This window comes from Cervus canadensis, chromosome 4 (assembly GCF_019320065.1).
Source record: "Cervus canadensis isolate Bull #8, Minnesota chromosome 4, ASM1932006v1, whole genome shotgun sequence".
NCBI lineage: Eukaryota > Metazoa > Chordata > Mammalia > Artiodactyla > Cervidae > Cervus > Cervus canadensis.
This window is the reverse complement of record NC_057389.1, coordinates 22,227,913-22,250,054: the sequence shown is the minus strand read 5'-3', so window position 1 is coordinate 22,250,054 and position 22,142 is coordinate 22,227,913. Positions and strand designations below refer to the sequence as shown.

Below are 22,142 nucleotides of genomic sequence, written 5' to 3'. Positions count from 1 at the left end.
TAGCCTCTGGGAGCTGCTGGTGGACAGGGAGGCCTGGCGTGCTACAGTCCATGGGGTCGCAAAGAGTCGGACACGACTGAGCAACTGAACTGAACTGAACTGAACTGAAGAGTGTGCTGAACATCTGGGAAGGAAGGCAAGATAGATACTCTACAAGACTCTGTTCTTCTCTGCAACTCCGGGGGGAAACAAAGTTCTAGGTGCAAGTAGTAGGTAATCCAAGTGAAAAGAAACGGAACAAGCTAGTCCTGAGAGCCCTCAGGAAAAGTGGGCTGTGACACACGAGACACACCTGGAAGAAACTGAATACACTGCAGGCTTACACTGAAGAAATTCCAATTCACCAAAGGTCCTTATCCCCAGTCCTCTAATTGCTCCTCACTTTATCAGTGTTACTGGAAGTTCATCCCCAGGCCTAAGGGAAATTCATGCTCTGATGTGAAGAAGGAGTGCCAGTTAAGGTAAAAGGAATATGAAAGAATCCTTATTGTGACTTACTACAGCAGAGTCAGATGTATTTAGCATCTAAGTTAGAAATGCCAATCATTACAGCTTTTATGACAGTAATAATTAATTTCTCTAATACCATGAGATGTGATACTGGGTAGTAAATAGGTTAGAAGGATTTCCTAGAACTATAATCACTAATTATAGTATTACTTCTATAGGAGAATGTTTTTGAAATTCAATCCTTTCATTAAGTTAAAATTTATCAAAGATAAACAGTAAGATTGGCACAACAGTACAGTGGTCAAATAGCCTGATTTAGAAGTCAAATTTCTGGATTTACCACCACTGGATATACAATTTTGGGTGAGTTACTCTAATCTCACTGTGCCTCCATTTCTGTATCTGTAAAGCAGAGGTTAAAAAAAAAAGTAGGTAAAATATGGAGATTAAAAAAATAATAGGAGGTTAGGGGGAAAAAAAAGCCCAAGAGTGATTACTTCATAAGTGTTTCGTTAAGTAGAGCAGATAAATATTAACTCTAAATAAACGTAGCTACTACTGCCATTGAGGAAAAGTACTTAAAATTCAGTTTCTTATCCACCCAACATACTTCTACTTACACTTAAAGACCTAGACCAATCAATCCTTTGTTAAATCCTTCTTAAACTCCATACAAACTGAATATTCCCTCCTTGGTCCCTCAATGTACACTCAACTAAAAGTACATCAGTAATATTCACAAATCCACATATTGAGAGTCACAGACCTTGAAACAAACTATAGAGGTCATTTAGTTCTGGTTCAAGTAGACTTTCAAGGCCATATACTTATTGTACTCTTCCCAAAGTCATTTTTAAAGATACGAATGTTTGAGCAGTTGGTTTGTAACACAACTTTTAAAAAATAAATAAAACACTATAATCAACTATCAAGATTCTGAACTTCAATACTGAAGTATCAAAAGCTGACATTATTTCAGGTTTTTCTAAATCTTTTGTTTATGGTCAAAACACAAAACATATTTAATCTACTTTAACAATAGAATTACTAAGTCTGTTTAAGATACTCTGTAAGGTCAGAATACTTAAGAGTAAATAAGCTGGGAGGTGGGAGGGGGGATCGGGATGGGGAATATATGTAAATCCATGGCTGATTCATGTCAATGTATGACAAAAACCACTACAATATTGTAAAGTAATTAGCCTCCAACTAATAAAAATAAATGGAAAAAAAAAATTAGTACCCATGGAGTCAGAGACAATTGGGAAAAAAAAAAAAAGAGTAAATAAGCTGTATTCTCTCAAGATCTGTAATAACTTAAAAGACTAAAAATATGTGGCATAAAAAACATACTCTATTAAGTAAAATGTAATATCACCTACTAATACAAGATTATAAAAAACATTTCTATCATTTTTCTGTTCACTATATGGAAAGGTAATCATACATGACTTTACTGTAAGATTCATACTATAGTTAAAGACTCTATGAACTTTGTACCTGATACTACAACACTTCTTTGGGGTGCAATCATAAACAGATTTTCAAAAATAGCAGGTAAATATAATTCAGTGTGTACCAATGTCATCTTCTCATTGTGGCTTTCCCTGAATGCCCTATCTAAAATCACCACCTCAATCATTTCTTTAACTCTGTTCTATCTTTCCTTATTGTATTTACCACGACTAACAAACATTATATCTCAACTGATTATCATCAGACTCTCAATAAAACCTAAGATCCACAAAGACAAGAAAGTCTCTGTTTTATAAAGTTATGTCTCTGTTGCCAAGATCAGTATGTGACATACAGATAGTGCTTAACCAACAATGAATGATTAAACAAATACTTTTGAAGTAAGAGCATGAATTTTAAGTGTTTGGTGAAACAAAAGGCACAATCATTTCAGTTAAAACCAAGAGAATGTTCGTTTTAACGGGACTTTATAGAGATTTTCTTTTCCTGTAACTCAAGAGTAGGTAGTATACAAAGAGTAGGAGCGCAATTTACAAATAAAGTTTATGTCTTCAAAGTTCCTCTAGCTATAGTTTTTCCAGTCGTCATGTATGGATGGGAGAGTTGGACCACAAAGAAGGCTGAGCACTAAAGAATTGATGTTTTGAACTGTAGTGCTGGAGAAGACTTTTGAGAGGTCCTTGGACTGCAAGGATATAAAACAAGTCAATCCTAAAGGAAATCAGTCCTGAATATTCATTGGAAGGACTGATGCTCAAACTGAAACGCCAATACTTTGGCCACCTGAAGCACAGAGCCAACTGATTAGAAGAGACCCTGATGCTGGGAAAGATTGAAGGCAGGAGGAGAAGGGGACAACAGAGGACGAAACGGTTGGGTGGCATCACCGACTTGAAGGATATGAGTTTGAGCAAGCTCTGGGAGATGACGAAGGACAGGGAAGCCTGGGGTGCTGCAGTCCATGAGGCTGAGAAGAATCAGACACAACTGAGCGACTGAACAAGAACAGGGCAAGCTGGAGTTCAAAAATCCTAACAGGAAAATAATAAAGTCTCTCTTAAAAAATGAACACTTTAGGTATGTTCTGATTTTCTAAGATCAACTATATTTGCTTTAAGTTTTTATCCCAGAGCAAACAAATTAATTATCTAAAAAATGGAGAGACCAAAGCATAAATCAGCCTCAAGAATCAACCTTCAACCAGCTAAATGTTAACCAAGAGAACAGTATCTACTATTATTTGAACTAAGCCTCTTTTGGAAAGGAGTGAAGTGGAAGAAAAGTCAGAGAATTGAGAAGAGACTCAAATCTCTGCCACTATGTGGCAAACGGATGAAACCTGACCAGAATCCACCCTTCAAACTGCACATTCTGAGTCATAAAACATTTAACAAATTTAAAAGGATAGAAATCATACAATGTCTGCCCTCAGAGCAAAATGGTATTAAACTAGAAGCCAATAAGAGAAAATAACTGGAAAATCTCAAAACACACAGAGCCCAAACAACACATTTCTAGGTAACACATGGATCAAAGGAGAAATCAAGAGAATATATGTGAACCAAATGAAAATGAAAACACAACTTATCAAATTTTATGGGATGCAGCAAAAGCTGTGCTTAAAGGAAAATTTATAGCACTGAATACATGTATTTGAAGAGATTTTAAATCACCTCAGGCGTCACCTTATGAAGCAAGAAAAAAGGCAAACTAAATCCAAAGTAAGCAAAAGAAAAGAAATAGTATGAATTATTTTCAATGGAATTGAAAAGAAGAAATCAACACGGAAAAAATCAATGAAACCAAAAGTTGGTTCTTTGAAAATAACTATAAAATCAGTAAGTTTCTAGCCCTATCAAGTAAGGAAAGAAGAGAGGACACAAATAACTAACATCAGAAATGACAGGGCAATATCACTATGGATCCATGGACATTAAAAAGGATAATAAAGAAGCACTACGAACAAGTTTATGCTCACAAATTTTATAACCTAGATGAAATGAACCAATTTCTGAAAGGCACAATTTGCCCAAACTTACACAAGAAATAGACAATCTGAACAGGCCTATACCTACTAAGAAATTGAATCAATAATAACCTTCCTAAACAAAAAGCATCAGGCCCATTAGGGTGCACTGGTGCTTCTATCAGACATTTCTTTAAGGAAGAAATTATACCAAGTCTCTACAATCTCCTTCATCAGAGGACAGAAGCAGAGAGAAAACTTTCTAATTCATTCTATGAGGATTGCCCCAATACCAAAACCAAGCAAAGGTATTACAAGGAAAAACAAACAAAAAACTACAGACCAATATCTCTCATGAACATAGATGCAAAAATCCTAAACAAATACCAACAAATCAAATTCAACAATGTATGAGAAGAATTATACACAGCAACAAAGTGGAACTTATTCCACTTTTGAGGAATAGTATTTGAGGCTAGGTCAACAATCCAAAATCCATTAAAGTAATCCAACACATCAACAAACCACATGTATGATTATCACTCAGCACAAAAACCTCAATATCCCTATCAAAGTTTCTAATGGCTGCATTACAGTTCCTTCAAAGTGCTTTCAGGACCACAAGTTTCAGGCTTAATTGTAAAACTCATTAAAAATTAAATTATGAGACTCCACTCCCTCAATAAGCCAGCCCAGATAAGCATTTTTAATCAAGCATCACAGGTGAATCCTATGTGAACTTAAATTGAGAATTAGCTTCCTAATTATTAAGAATTAGTGTCCTTACTCCTTGGAAGGAAAGTTATGACCAACCTAGACAGCATATTAAAAAGCAGAGACACTACTTTGTCAACAAAGGTCCATCTAGTCAAGGCTATGGTTTTTCTAGTGGTCATGTATGGATGTGAGAGTTGGACTATAAAGAAAGCTGAGCCCAGAAGAATTGATGCTTTTGAACTGTGGTGTTGGAGAAGTCTCTTGAGAGTCCGTTGGACTGCAAGGAGATCCAACCAGTCCATCCTAAAGGAGATCAGTTCTGGGTGTTCATTGGAAGGACTGATAGTGAAGCTGAAAACTCCCAATACTTTGGTCACCTGATGCAAAGAGCTGACTCATCTAAAAAGACCCCGATGCTGGGAAAGATTGAGGGCAGGAGGAGAAGGGGACGACAGAGGATGAGATGGTCGGATGGCATCACTGACTCAATGGACATGGGTTTGGGTAGACTCCGGGAGTTAGTGATGGACGGGGGGCACTGGCGTGCTGCAGTTCATGGGGTCGCAAAGAGTCGGACACGACTGAGTGACTGAATTGAACTGAACTGAGTGTCCTAATTTAACTTTTCAAAACTCAGTTGAAGCCACCTATTATGTGTCTCCATCACCCCATCAGAATTTCTATCCCCTGTGTTAGTCATGTATTTCTAACTTTTACCACATTATCTCTTCCCAACAGCCTTCCCCATTTCCCAAAAAGAAACCTCTCTCAATAACTGCAATTAAGACAGAGATTCACAACTTTTTGTTTTAAACAACCAACATACTGAGCACAATCCCAGCAGTAAAGTTACTACAGGATGCTACATAGATAAAATAAGCCATGAGATTCCTACAATTCTAGGCATTTGATCTACTTTTCACCCACAAATCAACCTAAATGGTGTAAAAATCTATTTGATTAAAGTTGGTCTATAATATTCAAAAAGTATAATAAAAACATAGCTTCATTCCTTCAGTAAATTTTCTATGGACTCTTCATCATCATGCAAACCAAGAACTTTCAGATACCCAAGCTGGGTTTAGAAAAGGAAGAGGAACCAGAGATCAAATTCCAACATTCACTGGATCACAGAGAAAGTTAGGGAATTTCAGAAAAGCATATACCTCTGTTCTACCGACCACGCCAAAGCCTTTGACTGTGTGGATCATAAAAAACTGTGGAAAGCTCTTAAAGAGATGGGAATACCAGACCATCTTACCTGTCTCCTGAGAAACCTGTATGCAGGTGAAGAAGCAACAGTCAGAACGCTGTATAGAACTGACTGCTTCAAGATTTAGAAAGAAGTACGATGGGGCTGTCTGCTGTCACCCTGCTTGTTTAATCTATACGCTGAGCACGTCATGAGAAATGAGTTACAAGCCAGAATTAACACAGGTGGGAGAAACATCAACAACCTCAGATATGTGGATGATACCACCCTAACGGCAGAAAGCGAACAGTAACTATAGAGCCTCTTGATGAGGGTGAAGGAGAGTGAAAGAGCCAGCTTAAAACTAAATATTAAAAAAACTAAGATCATGGCATCTGGTGCCATTACTTCATGACAAATAGAAGGGGAAAAGGTGGAAGCAATGACAGATTACAGGACTTCTCTGTAGCTCAGATGGTAAAGAATCTGCCCTGAATGCAGTAGACCCGGGTTCGATCCCTGGGTCGAGAAGATCCTCTGGAGAAGGGAATGGCAACCCACTCCAGTATTCTTGCCTGGAGAATCCCTTGGGCAGAGAACCCTGGCAGGCTATAGTCCATGGGGTCACAAAGAGGGACACAGCTGAGTGACTAAGACTACTTACTACCACACTACACACTATACTACTAGTGACAGGTTCACTCTTCTTGGGCTCTAAAATCACTGCAGATGCTAACTGCAGCCACGCAATCGGAAGACGTTTGCTTCTTGGCAAGAAAGCTGTAACAGGCCTACACACCTAGACTGTGTTAAAAAGCAGAGGCATTACTCTGCCAACAAAGGTCCATGCAGCCAAGGCTATGGTCTTCCTAGTGGTCATGTACGGTGTGAGAGCTGGACTAAAGAAAGTGGAGCACTGAAGAACTGATGCCTTCAAACTATGGTGCTGGAAAAGACTCCTGAGAGTCCCTTGGACAGCAAGGAGATCAAACCAGTCAATCTTAAGAGAGATCAACACAGAATATTCATTGGAAGGACTGATGCTGAAGTTGAAACTCCAGTGTTTTGGTCATTTGATGTGAACAGCTGACTTACTGGAAAAGGCCCTAAAGCTGAGAAGGATTGAGGGCAGGAGAAGAGGGCATCAGAGGATGAGACGGCTGGATGGCATCACTGATGCAATCAACACGAACTTGGGCAAACTTTGAGAGATGGTGAGGGATAGAGAGGCCTGCTGTGCTGCAGTCCACGGGGTCACAAAGGGTTGGACATGACGAGGCGACTGAACAACAATTCATTTTTACAACATAAAGAAAATTACGAGTCAACACTCAGTATTTTTGATCTGGATCACGAGTTTATATTGATTAAAACAAAAAATCAAGATGCAAAATAAAAAAGGCTCTGCTTTCCATTCTGTGGTTGTATTTAAGACAGTAGTAAAATACTTGACCAAACATATTGACAAAGATTCTAAGTGTTACCTACTTGATACATTAAAAAATGAAAAACTGCCAAACTATTGCTACTTTAGGTAAATTGCTACTTTAGGTGATTTACCTAAATCTATCTAAATTTATCTGCCTCTTTCTAAACCTCAGATTTTTCCCTCTGTAAAACTGGGGGTTGGGGGGAGACAGGAAGGTGGTTAGTCATTATTTTTGGTTCGTTCTAGTCCTTCTGTTCCTTATCTTTGTCTAATTTCATTGTACAACAGGAAGAAAAAAGAAAAAAACTCTTAATAATTACAAATTGTACCATTCACTGAGGTTTAAAGAATACACACTCACTACTGCCTCAAAAGAGTCAAGAGGTTAGCTGATAAAGAGAGGATTAGGAACCACATTATTTTGAAGTTCCTTTGTTTCACAGTCCGTTACATTTCTCTAAGTCATTCAAAAGTGAATCATACACAACTGAACAATGTCAACATTTGATCACGAAAAAATACTGCAAACTCCAAATTCCAAGGCAGAACGTCCTCCAGAGGACACTGACAGGATTTGAAGTAACTTGACAATTTTGAACCAGACCCCTGTGATATTGGAAAACAGCAAAGGTTAAGAAATCCTTCCACTGCCACCTTTCTGGAAACAGCTTACTGCAAAGAACCAACAGTCTCCATAGACTTAGTGAAGCAAGATGCGGGAACTGGCTGCCTGGGTGCTTCGTGACATTGGACTCTCTGCGGTTCCACGGCCTGGAGCCCACAGGGCTCCTCTATCCACGTGATTTTGCAGGCAATACTGGAGTGGGTTGCCATTTCCTCCTCCAGGGGATCTTCCTGACCCAGGGATCCAACCTGCATTCCCTGCACTGGCAAGCAGATTCTTTTACCACTGAGCCACCTGGGAAGCCCTGTAACAAGGCCAGACATAGTGCCTGCAAATTACCATTCTTTGCTTCAAAAATGACCAGCTGAACTGCTTGTCCCCATAGAGCAACTGGAGCAATATATTGCCCAAATTCTAAGATCTCTTCCCCCAGGTTCCTGAACTTTGGCCCACCCTCACTCTGAAACAGGATACACCTCCAACAGTTTTTCCTCAGAAGTCTGGTCTAGGGAGTAAAAGTTTCTCTGATTTACAGTCCAATCATACTACTATTTTATCTCACTTTCCCACACTCAGTTCTTTCTAGCCTTGCTTTCTCTTCCTCATAAAAGAAAACTCCTTTTGCCTAATAGTTGAGGCTCTTACAGATCTTACACGGTCGGGGTACTCCCCGTTCTCCAACAGTTCCCTCGCGCACGCCCCTGAAACATTCCTTTCGAATCAAGACCCTCCTTATTCAGTCCAGACTTTTATCTTTGAGACCTTTTCCAATTTCCCAAGGGCCAAGTCTGAAAGATAAACTGCCTTGGCCGTTTCTTTAAGTGACACGTGTTGATCCTTAAGGGGAGGTACTGGCTCCACCGGGAAAGGCCAGGAGCATTTCTGAGATCTGAAGTTCTTGGCCACTGCCCTACAGCTGAGAGAAGGGAGGAGGTGAGCAACCGGGCTAGGTCAACTCTGGGACCACCTGGCCCCACGGCCGTCCACAGTGAACGGGCCATGAATATTCTGACCACCTATTTCGAACTCCTGGACAGATCCAGCGGCTGGGCTGGACAGACGTCGCTTCCTCGGGGGCCCCAGCGCCCCGGGGCAGGTGGTAAGGTCCTGCCCTACCGCCCATCTCATTGCTCCCGCCCGCTCCATCCTCAGCTGGCCACCCGGCCGGCTTCCCTGCACAGGACTGACCTCCTGGCCCCGTCTTCCCCCCACTGCTCTCACTCCAGCCCTCACAGGAGGACTCACCATGGCGCCAAGGAAAGGTCGTGGGCCCGACGCCCAGGAGTTTACCGGGGTCGTCCCGGACCTCCCCTCCCAACCCCGCAGCCGGGAGCCACTCGACACCGCGAGGGAGAGGATCTTCCGGCTCGGCCGGAAGTTCTGCTCGGCGGGACAGGAAGTCCCTCCCCTCTGCCGAACGCCGGCGACCCCACGCCACGCAGAGGTGAGGCGACGCAGGACGTCCTCTATTGCCACTTCCGTGGGTGCTAGGTTAGAGGCCGGGGGCGGTGCTGACCTTGAGAGCGCGCGGGGGGCAGGCGCAGGCGCAGCGCAGGTAGGTGGGCGCGCGGCGCGTTGGTGCGGCGCCTGCGAGGATCCGGAGGTAGATTGGGTGGTGTGGGCCCTATTAGGTGATGGAGATACAGGTTCGTGGACACGGAGAGAGCCGACTCCAGACCCAGCGGATTTCGCGCGGGAGAAAACCGCGGTTAAGCCGCGCTCTTGCGGAGACGACGTGGAAAATACCTTAGCTCAGCCACGCCCTTTCTTTCTCTTTCTACCTTCTCATTTTCTGGCCGTCCCTTCTGGGAGACTCCGAATCCTTACAGACCCGTCCCTGCGTCGTCTCTGCTCTCTGCTTTGCGGGTCCTCCATTTCTAGCCTTCCTCAGGGCAGTGGAATTTGATCGTGAGACGTTTCTGCACTGTTCAGATACCAGCTGAAGTCAGAACTGCATGTACCAAGAGCAGAGAATCTGGCAAGAGAATTCTTCCTATTTAATACATTCAAATATGGACGGTTTCCTTTTAGATTAAAACATATCTATCATCAGATGGGAAGAAAAGTCAAACTTTCGTATTCCTTGTAATATTGCCCCCCCCCCCCAAGACAACTTCCATATACCTTCCAAATGTTGTGTTGTTAAGTGTACCTGTCAACTCTCTTTTTGTTTGGTTATACATAGTATTAGTGACAGACTTCAAATGGATATACAGAGTACTTTTAACCCAGAAATTTATCTCACCACTTAGGGGGTCCTTGGTTAAGTCCTGACTGTATCTGCAGTTTCATCTGTGGGATGTCTTTTTGCGTTAGGGTGTAGTTTTGTCGGAAAAGCTGGAATTGGGACAGGAATCTAGGAGGCTTCAGAAGTTACAGTTGGGCTGGCAAGGGTGGTTAGAGACGTTAAGTCTCAACTTCCTTACCAAAGTCCCTGAAGAGCATGATATCCAACCTAAACATGGTCAAAAGATCCTGGGAATCATCAGAGTTAAGAGCCATCTAAAAGAACAGGCACAGAGCAGTTGCTTTATATTAGTTTTCACTTTAAATTCTGTTTATTGGGGAATGCATAGTGTAAAGGAGAAGATACAAAAATCGTAAGTACTAACATTGGAAACAGGTGGAGAGGGGCTGGGAAATAATTTGTGAAACAGGTCCTATTGAGGATGAATCCAGAAATTCTCGGAGGGTTCCGCTTCTGCTCGTTGGGACAAGGTTGTAAACAGACACGCCCCTGGGCATCTGCAGATGGTACCTGTGGGAGAGAGGAATTGGAGTCTGTCGGCTGGGGTGTCTGTGGAAAGTAGCTGCTATCCTTAGGGAAGAAAAGGTGGAGAAGGGAAGTGGCTATAAGTCTGTCACTGACAACACATCCCATGAAGTCTGACTCTTATTTCTGACACCATGAGTCTTACTGTGCTAGACCTGGCAGCCTCGTTGAGGTTCACAAAACATCACCTCCTATGTGGCAATAAGACAGAAATTATTAGGGTGGAATTTATTGCTGCCAGAATAAAACCACGAAAGAAAATCACAGTCATTATTCATTATCTGTTAATCATTTTTAATAGATCATGTGACTATGTTCCTTATTTGGTGTAGGGCAAGTTGATAAATAACTTAGTTAATATCCTTGAATGTTCCTAATTCCCTTAGTGTGAAAAATCTGTAATAAGCAGTGTTTTTATAAGATTAAAATGCACGCATGTTTTAAGGTTGCAACAGTTATAATGTGTAAGGTTGCAAGCCTTGAAGAAGAGGAATTTACCTGTTTCCATTACTTAAAATAGATGAGTCTTTGACAGAGGAACAAAAAAGGGAAGAATGAAAGAGGAAAAAAAGATATGAATGATGGAGATTAAGGAGAAATTTGGTTGTTTTTGGCAAGGAAGTTAGGAGTCCAATCTTTGATTAAAAAAACCCAAGTTGCTCACTATTCAGGCTTCCTGATGAGTTGTCCTGAGTAAGAACTGTTCTCCAGTACTTAAGAACACCAACAGATAGTTATCACCTCCTTCAACACCTCCACCTGTCTGGAACATTTTCAAACATTAAGACCTATCACTTTTTCCAAGTCCAGCTCCGTATTCTTTGCAAAATGTTTTCCAGATTAGCTCCTCTAAGAAATTTCCACTGCTTTTTCTTTAATAAATATAATGATTTATGCTTATGCTGTCAGGGCCTTTGTAATCCCCACACCTCCCTGCAATGTATACTGTTTTCCTAATTAGAGATAAATGCCTAGGACCTTTTTGTGTTTCCCACCCTCTTCCCCTTGAGAAATACCATTTAAATGAATGTTGTAGACCAAAATCACTTCAGTTAAACTGCCCTCAAAATGATTTATGGACAAAAATGTTAGTTGTAGGAATACTAATCATGATTTTTAAAAAAATTGGAACAATCTTTGAAAATTAGAGATTGGTCAAACTCTGTCATATACATTTAGTGGTATGTTATCTAGCTATTTTTTAAAAGCCATTAAGCTTGTCTTTCTGATGGAAAATGTGACCAGTGTGATTGCTTTGATGTGAAGAACTGAGTATAAAACAAAGAGTAAAAAAGGAAGTAACCAAAATATATAAACCATCATAACTGGAATTACCACTCTAAAACAGTCCTTCTGTAAGAGGGTAATTTTTTTTTTATTCAATTTTTTTACTTGGGAGTAGATGAAAGGGGCTTCTCCCCCCTCCATAAAAAAGTTATGTTTTGTAACATCCACCTATAATACTCTCACCTTTCTAATGTGAGAAAAACATACAAACAAACATGTTCTTCAGAAGTGTATTGCAACTTTTTAGTAGTTCAGTAGCCTTCCTTTGAACCTTTTCTTTATTTACTTGTTATTATAGTTACATCTAAGACTATACTACATAGCTGACTTACTGGTGGAAAAACTGCTGCAAATTTTACACTTTACATAGTGCATACTTTCAGGGGTCACTAATATACATAAATGGGATCTTGATATCATCTGATACCTTTTGGGATCAGGAAAGTCTTTAAACAGCCGGGGGCTTCCCTGGTGGCTCAGACGGTGAAGAATCTACCTGCAATGCAGAAGACTGAGTTTTGATTCCTGGGTCAGCAAGAGCCCCTGGAGAAGGAAATGGCAACCCACTCCAGTAGTCTTGCCTGGAGAATTCCATGGACAGAGGAGTCTGACAGGTTCATGGGGCCGCAGAGAGTCAGACACGACAGTGAGTGACACTTTGATGCTTTAAACAGCCACCACCAAGAGCAATAAAACTGTAAGAAAGGTTTCAACCTAAACTAGCTTTATTCTGTAAGTATTTATTGAGTATCTACTATGTCCCAGTCATTGTTCTAGACTTGGGGAAACTGTGGTAAATAGAGCAGACATGGTCCGTGCTACATTTTAGTGATAACAGACCATAAATAAAGAAACAGAATATAAGATAGTGCTAGGTAGAGAGTTAAAGTAGATGAATATTTTAGAATAGGTGACTAAGGAAAACCTCTAAAAGAGTGTTACTTAAACTGCTACTTGAAAGGAAAATCCAGCTTTGCAGAAATTGGGGAAGCAAATGCTTGCAGAGGGGACAAAAATGCAAAACCCAGAGGCATGAACTATCTTAGAATATCTTAGGAGCCAAAAGGCCTGCCTGGTTGGAGCATAGTGACTACAAGAAGAGTAAGTTTGCAGGTAGGAAAGAGTAAAATTGAAAGCAACCATAATTTATATTTTATTCTAAGTGTTTTTACATGTTTACTTGAGTTATATGCACAAATTTATTGTTTAATTTGATAATATTTTTGTAATTAAAGGGTTTAGTTGACTTATATGTAACACAATTACTAATATACATGGAATTAAATGTGTCATATTATTTGCTTTTGTCCCATCTTTCTTTTGTTGAGTTTCTCCTTTTTTTGCCTTCTTTTAGATTATTTTTTGTTATTCCATTTCTTCCACCCCATAAGCTTGACAGTTATGTATTATTTAGTAATTTATATTACACATCTTCCTGGACAATGTAAGGACCCAAGAACACATAATTTATTGCCCCACTGCATGTTATATACATTGTGTTTACTTAATATATATTTCCTAAATTCCTTAAAACATTATATGATTAATATATGTTTATATTTACTTGAATATTTACTTTGTACTTTATGACTCCTTGAGTTTCTAAGCTTCTATCTGGCATCTTATTTCTTCTTCCTGAAGAACAGGCTTTAGTACTTCCTTTGTACATGGGTGCTGGGGACAAATTCAATTTTTGTATCCTGAAACTATTTATTTCACCTCATTTTCAAATAACATTTTTGCGGAATTAGCAACTGTTGTATTTTATCATTTTGAAGATATATTCCATTGCTTTTGGCTTCCAAAAAAATTTTTTTGAGAAATAATGTTTGTTTTATTTTTGCCCCTAAACTGAAACATTGACTTCAGTTATTATGTTTTTGGTTGTTATCAGTTCAAGCATTTCTTTGATTCTGTTCTATAGTTTCCTGTTAGCTATCCAGTAATCTATCTGTTTTTTCATTTGGCTGTTTATAAGATGTCCATCTTAAAATTGAAGCAGTTTTATTATGATGTAACTAAATGTTTTTGTCTCTTTTTTTTAATATAATTTGTTTTCTTTTTGAGTTTGTAATGCTTCTTGAAACTGGGGTCTCATGTCTTTTCTGTTTGGAAGGTTCTCAGCCCTTATCAGTTACTGTTTCTGCCCTACTCTGCGGTCTCCTTTCCTGGTCCTCCACTCAATGTATACTTTAACATATTCGGTCATTTCAGTTTATCCCTTGTGTTCCATTTATTTGTCTCTGTGGTTCATTCTGGATAATTCTTACATGTCATTTCATTCTTCTCTAACAATCTCTAAACTCCTGTTAAACTTATTTGTTGAAACATTGACTTCAGTTATTATGTTTTTGGTTGTTATCAGTTCAAGCATTTCTTTGATTTTGTTTTCTAGTTTCCTGTTAGCTATCCAGTAATCTATCTCATTCTGATCTTTTATTTTCTCAAACATATTAAGCATAGCTACTTTAAAACTCATGTTGAGTAACACTGGGATCTGCTGTTATCTGAAGCTTGTTTCTTTGTTGTGTGTGTTGTTTATCATATCTTATTTACTTTTATGTATTTTTGTTTATATAAAGTTTTGTTAATTTTTGTTAGGTTGTTTTTGATTAAATACCAGAACTAGCAAATGAAACTATACTTTGAGGTCCAGGATGTTGATAGGAAGGATTTACGTCTCCTGGCAGCAGCTCTGGCCACTGGTAATCCAGAATCACCCTAGTGTGGTTAGATGATTGGAAGGTCTGCTTGTAGTTCACACTTTTGCCTCAGTGTAGACCTTTGAGATCTCAACTTGAAGCCTGTAGAGTTAACTAGGGCAGGCCCTGAAATCTAGTTTTTGTCTGTTTAACTCACAGAGTTAGTCAGAAGCTCTGTTCAGCTTCTCAACCATCTTCTCAAGAATCAGCAGGTACCCCAGATAAGATGTTATAAATGCTAGATTCAACAACTCTAGGGTTTTCTTACTCTGGATCTACTACCTCATTAGCTCTCTCTGATGCCTTTGGATATGCGTATTATGTTTTGTCCAGGTTTTCTAGTTCTCAGAAGAAGGACTATAGGTATACCTTGAAGATATTGTGGGTTCAGTTCCAGACTGCAATTAAGCAAATACCACAATAAAATGAACCACAGTATTTGTTTCTCAGTGGCTTAAAAGTTATGTTTACACTGTATTCTATTAAGTGTGAAATAACATTATGTCTTAAAAAATAAAAAATAGTCTACAGTCCTTAGATTATTATTTATATTTAGTAATAATATGAATATTAATAAATATCATTAATATTTAAATGAACAGTAATATTCCTTTAAAAATACTCTATTTGCTAAAAAATGCTAATCTTCATCTGAGCCTTCAAAGAGTTGTACTCTTTTAGCTGGTGGAGGGTTTGAAATATTTGGAGAATTCCCAAATTTGACACACAGACATGAAGTGAGCAAATGCTTTTAGAATAATGGTACCAAGAGACTTGCTCAATGCAACATTGACACAAACCTTCCATTGTTGAAAAAGAAAAAGAAAAACATCATCTGTGAAGCACCATAAAGAATCAGTGGAACTTGTATTAGTTAACTATTTTTCTTGCCTGGATGATCCTAGACAGAGGAGCCTGACAGGCTACAGTCCATGGGGTCGCAAAGAGTCAGACATGACTGAGCACACACACACACACTTAATACCATACAGAAAAAATCAGTTCCAGGTGAGTTAAAAGATTTAAATGTGAAAGGAAAACCTGTTAAATCTTCAGAAGACAAGATGGTGAGATATCTTTATGCCCTTATAGTGTGTGTGTGCTTGGTCGCCAAGTCATGGCTGACTCCATGGACTGTAGCCTGCCAGGCTCCTCTGTCCATGGGATTTCCCAGGCAAGAATTCTGGAGTGGCTTGCCATTTGCTTCTTCAAGGGATCATCCCAACCCAGAGATCAAACCTGCATCTGCTGCACTGGCACGTGGGTCCTTTACCACTGAGCCACCAGGGAAGCACCATACCCTTCTGCTCAGTCACTCAGTCGTGTCCGACTCCTTGCGACCCCATGGACTGCAGCACGCCAGGCCTCCCTGTCCATCACCAACTCCCAGAGCTTACTCAAACTCATGTCCATTGAGTTGGTGATACCATCCAACCCTCTCATCATCTGTCGTCCCCTTCTCCTCCTGCCTTCAATCTTTCCCAGCATCAGGGTCTTTTCCAGTGTCTCAGTTCTTTGCATCAGGTGGCCAAAGTTTTGGAGTTTCAGCATCAGTCCTTTCAATGACTATTCAGGACTGATTTCCTTTAGGATTGTCTGATTTGATCTCCTTGCAGTCCAAGGGACTCTCAAGAGTTCTCCAACACCACAGTTCAAAAGCCATGCCTTTATACTAGGTAAATGCAAAATCTATTTTAAAAAATTACTTTCAGATACATTTTAAAACCTCTGTTCAGGAGACCTCATAAGCCCTTGTAGTAGTAGTTAATTCTAGTTAGGTATAGGAAATGTACACAATGAGCCTGGAACATTTTGTTGTTCTATTTAAGAAGGAAGCTGTCATAGGCTACCAGGATCACATCAAATGATTCAGGAGCCAACTGAAAACATCCCTTTGGCCAGAGATGGAATGACTTTGAGTATCACTAAGGACACACAGGTTTATAGAAATTCTGAAATCCCCTTGAGTGTACACAGGAACATACCAAATTCAGTGGATTGGAATATCTGTAATTATCATATGTCCTCAAATTCATGAGTTCTTAATAATAAAACTAACAAAAAGCATCTAATTGGTCAACATTGAAGGATGTTACAGAATCATTCATTATTTTGAAAACCAATTTTTAAAAAGTCAATTATTTGTCCTGTCTTTCCTATATGAACTGTACCACAGGTAACCAAATAGTAAATGAGGGGAAGTTTTTCTATATAAATGTATTAATAAGTGAAGAGTGAATGATAAAATTAGAAGGTTTCAAGATTCCTAATGAATAAACAGGTTTATTCATTGTATCAATATATCAACAGCTACTAACATGACAAATAAGGAAACTATATGCCTCTTAATGGAAAAACACACCATCACCTATTAAGAATTTTTGCCAAAAAAAGTCAAACCTGATAGCTAGGAAATACAGAGAATGTGTTAAACACAGTGACTGTGCAATCAGAAAAATTTCATCTATAGAAGTCATGGGACAAATTAACTTCAACAAATATGTTGCCAGAGGGAGAGAAGATGGGAAAAAATGTAGATTAAAAGAGACACACCTAACTCATACGAAGCAATGTGTGAACTTGTGTTAACTATTGTGGTGTAACAAGTTACCCCAAGATTTAACAGCTTAAAACTAGAAAGATGTATCGTTACAGAGTCTGAGGGTCAGGAATCCAGGAGTGGTTTAGCTTGGTCTCAAGGCCCAGGGTCTCATGAGTTTGCAGGCAAGCTGTTGACTGGGCTGCAGTCTTCTGCAGACCTGACTGTTCATAGAGGATTCGCCTCCAGGATGGTTCATTGACAAGGCTACCTGAGTGTCCTCACAGCATGGCACCTGGTCTTCCCCAGAGCAAGTAATCCAAGAGAGAGTGATCCAAGACAAGCTAAAAATCACTCAGAATGGTGTACCGTTCTTGTCAGATGATCCCTGAAACAGCGTGCCTACCTGGAAGCTGTCTACCAGAATTTGACCTCTGAAGAGTCACATTCTTCCAGTATGCCAAATACACTCAACCTCCACCAAAGCTCCCCCAAACTCATCCTATTACAGCATTAACTCAAAGTCTAGAAATGTAAATTCTAGGTGTGGATGAGGATTTTCAGGTGTACTTCCTAGAGTTCCTCTTGATCCGAAAGTGAAAGTGTTAGTTCCTTAGTCATATCCAACTCTTTGCAACCCCATGGACTAGCCTGCCAAGGCTCCTCTGTCCATGGGATTCTCCAGGCAAGAATACTGGAATGGATTGCCATTCCCTTCTCTAGGGGATCTTCCTGACCCAGGGATCGAACCCAAATCTCCTGCATTACAGGCAGATTCTTTACCATCTGAGCCATCAGGGAATAAAGACACACAGTATCTGCCTCCACAACTTAACATAAAATAGGATAACCACTACAGACGTGTGTTTAAAAGGAGGGAAGTTAGGTGCAGAAATTAGGTCCACAGATTCACAGAAATTCTGAAATCCACCGAGGAACAGGTTGGCAGTTTCTTGATTAAGATTCAAGATGTCAGAGTAAATCTTCAGGACTCTTAACTACTTTCTGGTCCTCAGATCCACCCACTGAATTATCCTTCCTTTTCCATATTTACAGCTACATACTTGTGTGCCTGTAGAAGCTTGTATGTCCAAAAGTCTCTTAATTTGGTGCTCTATCCTTTTCAGTTCAGGCTGGCAAACAGCCGACTTATATAATTCTCTTTTAAAACATTATATTCTGCTGATATAATCCTTTTATAAACATTGTGGATCTCCTGTGAATTTTATTTGAATTCTTGCCATTAGACAAAACAGTGCCCATAAATATCTTCCATATAAACCCTTCTCTAGGCTTTTGATGCACCACACCCTTAAAATTCTTAGAAGCCCTATAATTTGAGAGGTTTTGTCAGACACACTCTTTATGTTAAATAAAACACTGAAGCCCCACACTAGATCTTTCTGAGCTCTTAAAGGGCTTTAAAACTACATCCCCAACTTCATATTTTCCTGTTAGTGCTCTGCATTTGTTCTTGTTCTGAGCCATTTACTAATTTTAACATCATTTGTCACCTACAGAGACTGGGAATCTTCAAATCCCCAAAGTTCTGGCTCCTTTTTGTTTAACGGGTCTCCCTTTAACTTATCTCTCCCCTCTCACATTTTACTATAAGCAACAATGAAAAACCAAGTGACACCTTCAACACTACTCTGGCTGGAAATTGCCTTAACCAGGTCACGCTGTTCATTAGGCATATTTTCTACCTTGTACATAACTGCAGATGACAAGTCTGCTAAACTTTCTGCCACTTTGCTCTAATTTCCAATAAGATTTTTAAAATTTGTTAAGACCTCATCTGCAGCCTCCTCAAAGTTATTATGCATTTATAATTTCTTCAGACCTCTTCAAACTTTCACTAATGCCTTCCAAGTCCCTCCACCTTTTGCCCACTGTACTTTAAAGCCACTCCCCCTTTTTTTTTTTTTTTTTCATCTCCACCAATGGCATGCAGGATCATATTTCTGCAACCAGGGATCGAACTTGTGTCTCTTACAGTGGAAGCACAGTCTTAACCACTGAACCATAGAAGTCCCAGCCACTATTATATCTTAGGTTTTTGTTATGTCAGAACCCCACTTTCAGGTACCCAAATCTTTGTTAGTTTTATATCACTTTCTAACAAACTACCCACAAAACATAACTTTTAAAGCAACAAACATTTCTGTCCCGTCAGTGTCTGAGGGTCAGAAATGCAGGAGTAGCTTAGCGGAGTGGTTCTGACTCATGGTCTCTTATGAGGTAACAGTCCAGCTGTCAGCTGGGGCAACAGTCATTTAACGGCTTAACTAGTGCTAAATGTCCAAGATGGCTTACTCTCATTGGTAGGATGCTTCAGTTCTTTACTAGTTATTTAGCAGAATGCCTCAGTTTCTCACCATATACCTCTCCACAGAACAGCCTGGCTCCCCCTTAAGCAAGAGATCCAAAAGAAAGACGGAAGCCACCATGCCTTCTACGTTGAAGGAGTCATTGGATACCATTTTTGAAGCCTGCTACCACAGGACTTTATCTGGATCATGATTCAAACAAAGTTTAAAACACACACACACACTTAAGATAATTGGAAATTTGGAGGCTTAGTGAATACTCGATGATATTAGGGAAGTATTGTAAATTTTTTGTGTTATAGTAATTTTTAAAGATCCCTATTTTTTAGAGATGTATATGGAAATATTTAGAGATGTAATGATATAATATCTTGGATATACTTTAAATATTAAGAGATAGAGAAAGTGAGTAGTAGTATAAATGAACCTGAATTGGTTATCAGTTGATAACTGTTGATGCTGGGTGGTAGGTAAGTCGGAGCTCATCATTCTACATACTTTTATACTACTATATATGCTTAAAGTTTTCCACAATAGAAAAATTTTTAAAAGACATCCTAAGTAGAGTAGAAGACAAGACACAAACTTTGTGATCTTTACAGCCCATATTACTGGCTTTAATACTCAAATTGTGTAAAGGATTACTACAATTTAAATTTTTTTTAAAATAGATAATGCTCTTAACTACCACACTATAAACCTAACTCATAAAGGAGGAAACCTGAAGACATGCTCAGCCACATGCTCGTTATTATTTCACACCCACCACATAAAAATTTTTAAGTCTGACAATATTACCAGAACACTTATACATTACTGGTTGGAGAACAAATTGGTATATCCATTTGGAAAACAATTTGGCATTATCTGGTAAACATAAAAAAACACATGTTTTTTATAACTCAGGAGAAATGTGTGTCAGGATATATGAGCAAGAAAATTCCTAACAGTATTATAATAGTAAAAAATGGAAATGATCCAACTGTCTATCAATAGTGGAGTGGTCAAATGTCTTACATATACAGTGGAATACAACAGTGGGAAAAATGTATCACAAATCCATGGACATGGATGACTGTCTAACTGTTGAATAAAAAAGCAATTCACAAAAGAATAGCACAGTAGGATTTCACTTCTATAAATCAAAGAATCAATAAAAGTAAACAATATTTTGAGTACTAGCATAAGAAGTAAATCTATAAAGCAACAGAATGATAACCACAAAATCAAGGTAGTGATCTTCTCTAGCCACAGAAAGAAAAGAATGGACTAAGCAGGGGAATGCAAGGAATATAAAGGTAGTGTGATTATACATGTTGCTTTGCTCATAACGGTCCTGTTTGCCTCTTTTCCTGGGGTAATAACTAATAGCACTCTTTCACTCTCAAAAGTGTCCTAGTTTGGATAATAAAATATATGTTCATCATTTTTAAAGTATCTTTTTTCCCTTTAACCTAGATGGAGGGTATTGTATAATTCTTCCTTATATCATACATGTATTTTACAAATATCCATTTGAAACTAGCCAGTATTTTATCATATAATTTAAAATTTTAGACAGTGACAACATAGTAAAAAAAGAAAATCTGTATGTAAAGTAAATGTAAATAGGATATGAATGAAACCCTTATCATCTGAGTAGATATGGAAATTAAGTAACATACTATATGCTTCGCATTATGTTAAGCACTTTACAGATATTACTTCATCTTCATATCAAGATCTTTAGGTAGGTATTATTATCTCCATTTTACACATGAAGAATCTGAGGCACAGAATGTATGTGTAACTTAGCCAAAGTTACAAACTTAGCCATGACAGAGCAGAATTTGAACCTAACCAATGTGACATCAGACTTCATGCTGTAAACCACAATGCCAATCCATAATAGACATTCTTAATCATTTTTGTGCCATGGATCATTTTGGCAGTCTGGTGAAGTCTGTTAAGCCCTTTTTCAAATCATGTTTTTGAGTGCATAACATATGTATAGGATCATGAACAAAACCAATCATACTAAAATGTAGTAATCAAGTTACTCAACAAAAATGTACTGTACATGTGCTTCTTTATTAACACATTGAAAAACAAAATCTAGCAGAGGGTCAAGTAATACCCAGTTTTAAAGTAGTGAACATTAATTACATCTTGAGATGTCTACAGCTATAGTAATGCAATGGGGAAATATTTGTGATTTTTATTGGTTAAAAAAAATCATTGGTACTTCTGATAACACTGGTTTGTTGCCTATGTTCACAATTGAAAGAAATGCTAAATTTCACTTAGAGGTTTGCAAAAATTAAGTTATAATATTTTTGTCATCAAAATTCACAGCATTCGGTTTTATGACCTTAATTTGTAGACTTCCTGACATCTGTTTTACTTCAGAGAGGTCATATTCCTTAGCCTCCCACTTTCTGGTTTGGGATTACACTCAAAACGAGATACAAAAACTAGTTTACTAGAAATAAAAAAATATTTCTCTATGTGATGAACTTGAGTGGGGAATGAGAAACAGGAATATGTTAGAATGACTAGGTATACACGGGACTAGACAATGGGAGCTCAGAACTGCTTTCGAGTGTTTTATTTAAGAGGTTCAAAACTGATTCCAAACATGTACTGCCACATGCAGTTATTCATAAAAGAATTCATT

At 38.8% G+C, this 22,142-nt stretch overlaps 2 protein-coding genes across 4 annotated transcripts in view; one reads left to right on the top strand and one right to left on the bottom strand.

The window, feature by feature from the left end:
- Positions 1-9,234, bottom strand: part of TMEM161B (transmembrane protein 161B) — a 71,098-nt gene extending 61,864 nt beyond the window's left edge. For both annotated transcript variants that reach the window (XM_043464700.1, XM_043464701.1), the window contains exon 1: positions 9,101-9,234. In XM_043464700.1, coding sequence (XP_043320635.1) covers positions 9,101-9,103 — 3 coding nt within the window. In that variant the 5' untranslated portion in view covers positions 9,104-9,234. The remainder of the gene's footprint in view (positions 1-9,100) is intronic.
- The window catches only part of LOC122439552, a 42,450-nt gene continuing 29,161 nt past the window's right edge, over positions 8,854-22,142 (top strand). Inside the window, exons 1-2 of one of the 2 annotated variants that reach the window (XM_043464706.1) lie at positions 8,854-8,954; positions 9,082-9,410. In XM_043464706.1, coding sequence (XP_043320641.1) covers positions 8,855-8,954; positions 9,082-9,410 — 429 coding nt within the window. In that variant the 5' untranslated portion in view covers position 8,854. Of the gene's footprint in view, positions 8,955-9,081; positions 10,065-22,142 lie in introns of those variants that run through there. The other variant, XM_043464705.1, reaches the window with a different exon arrangement.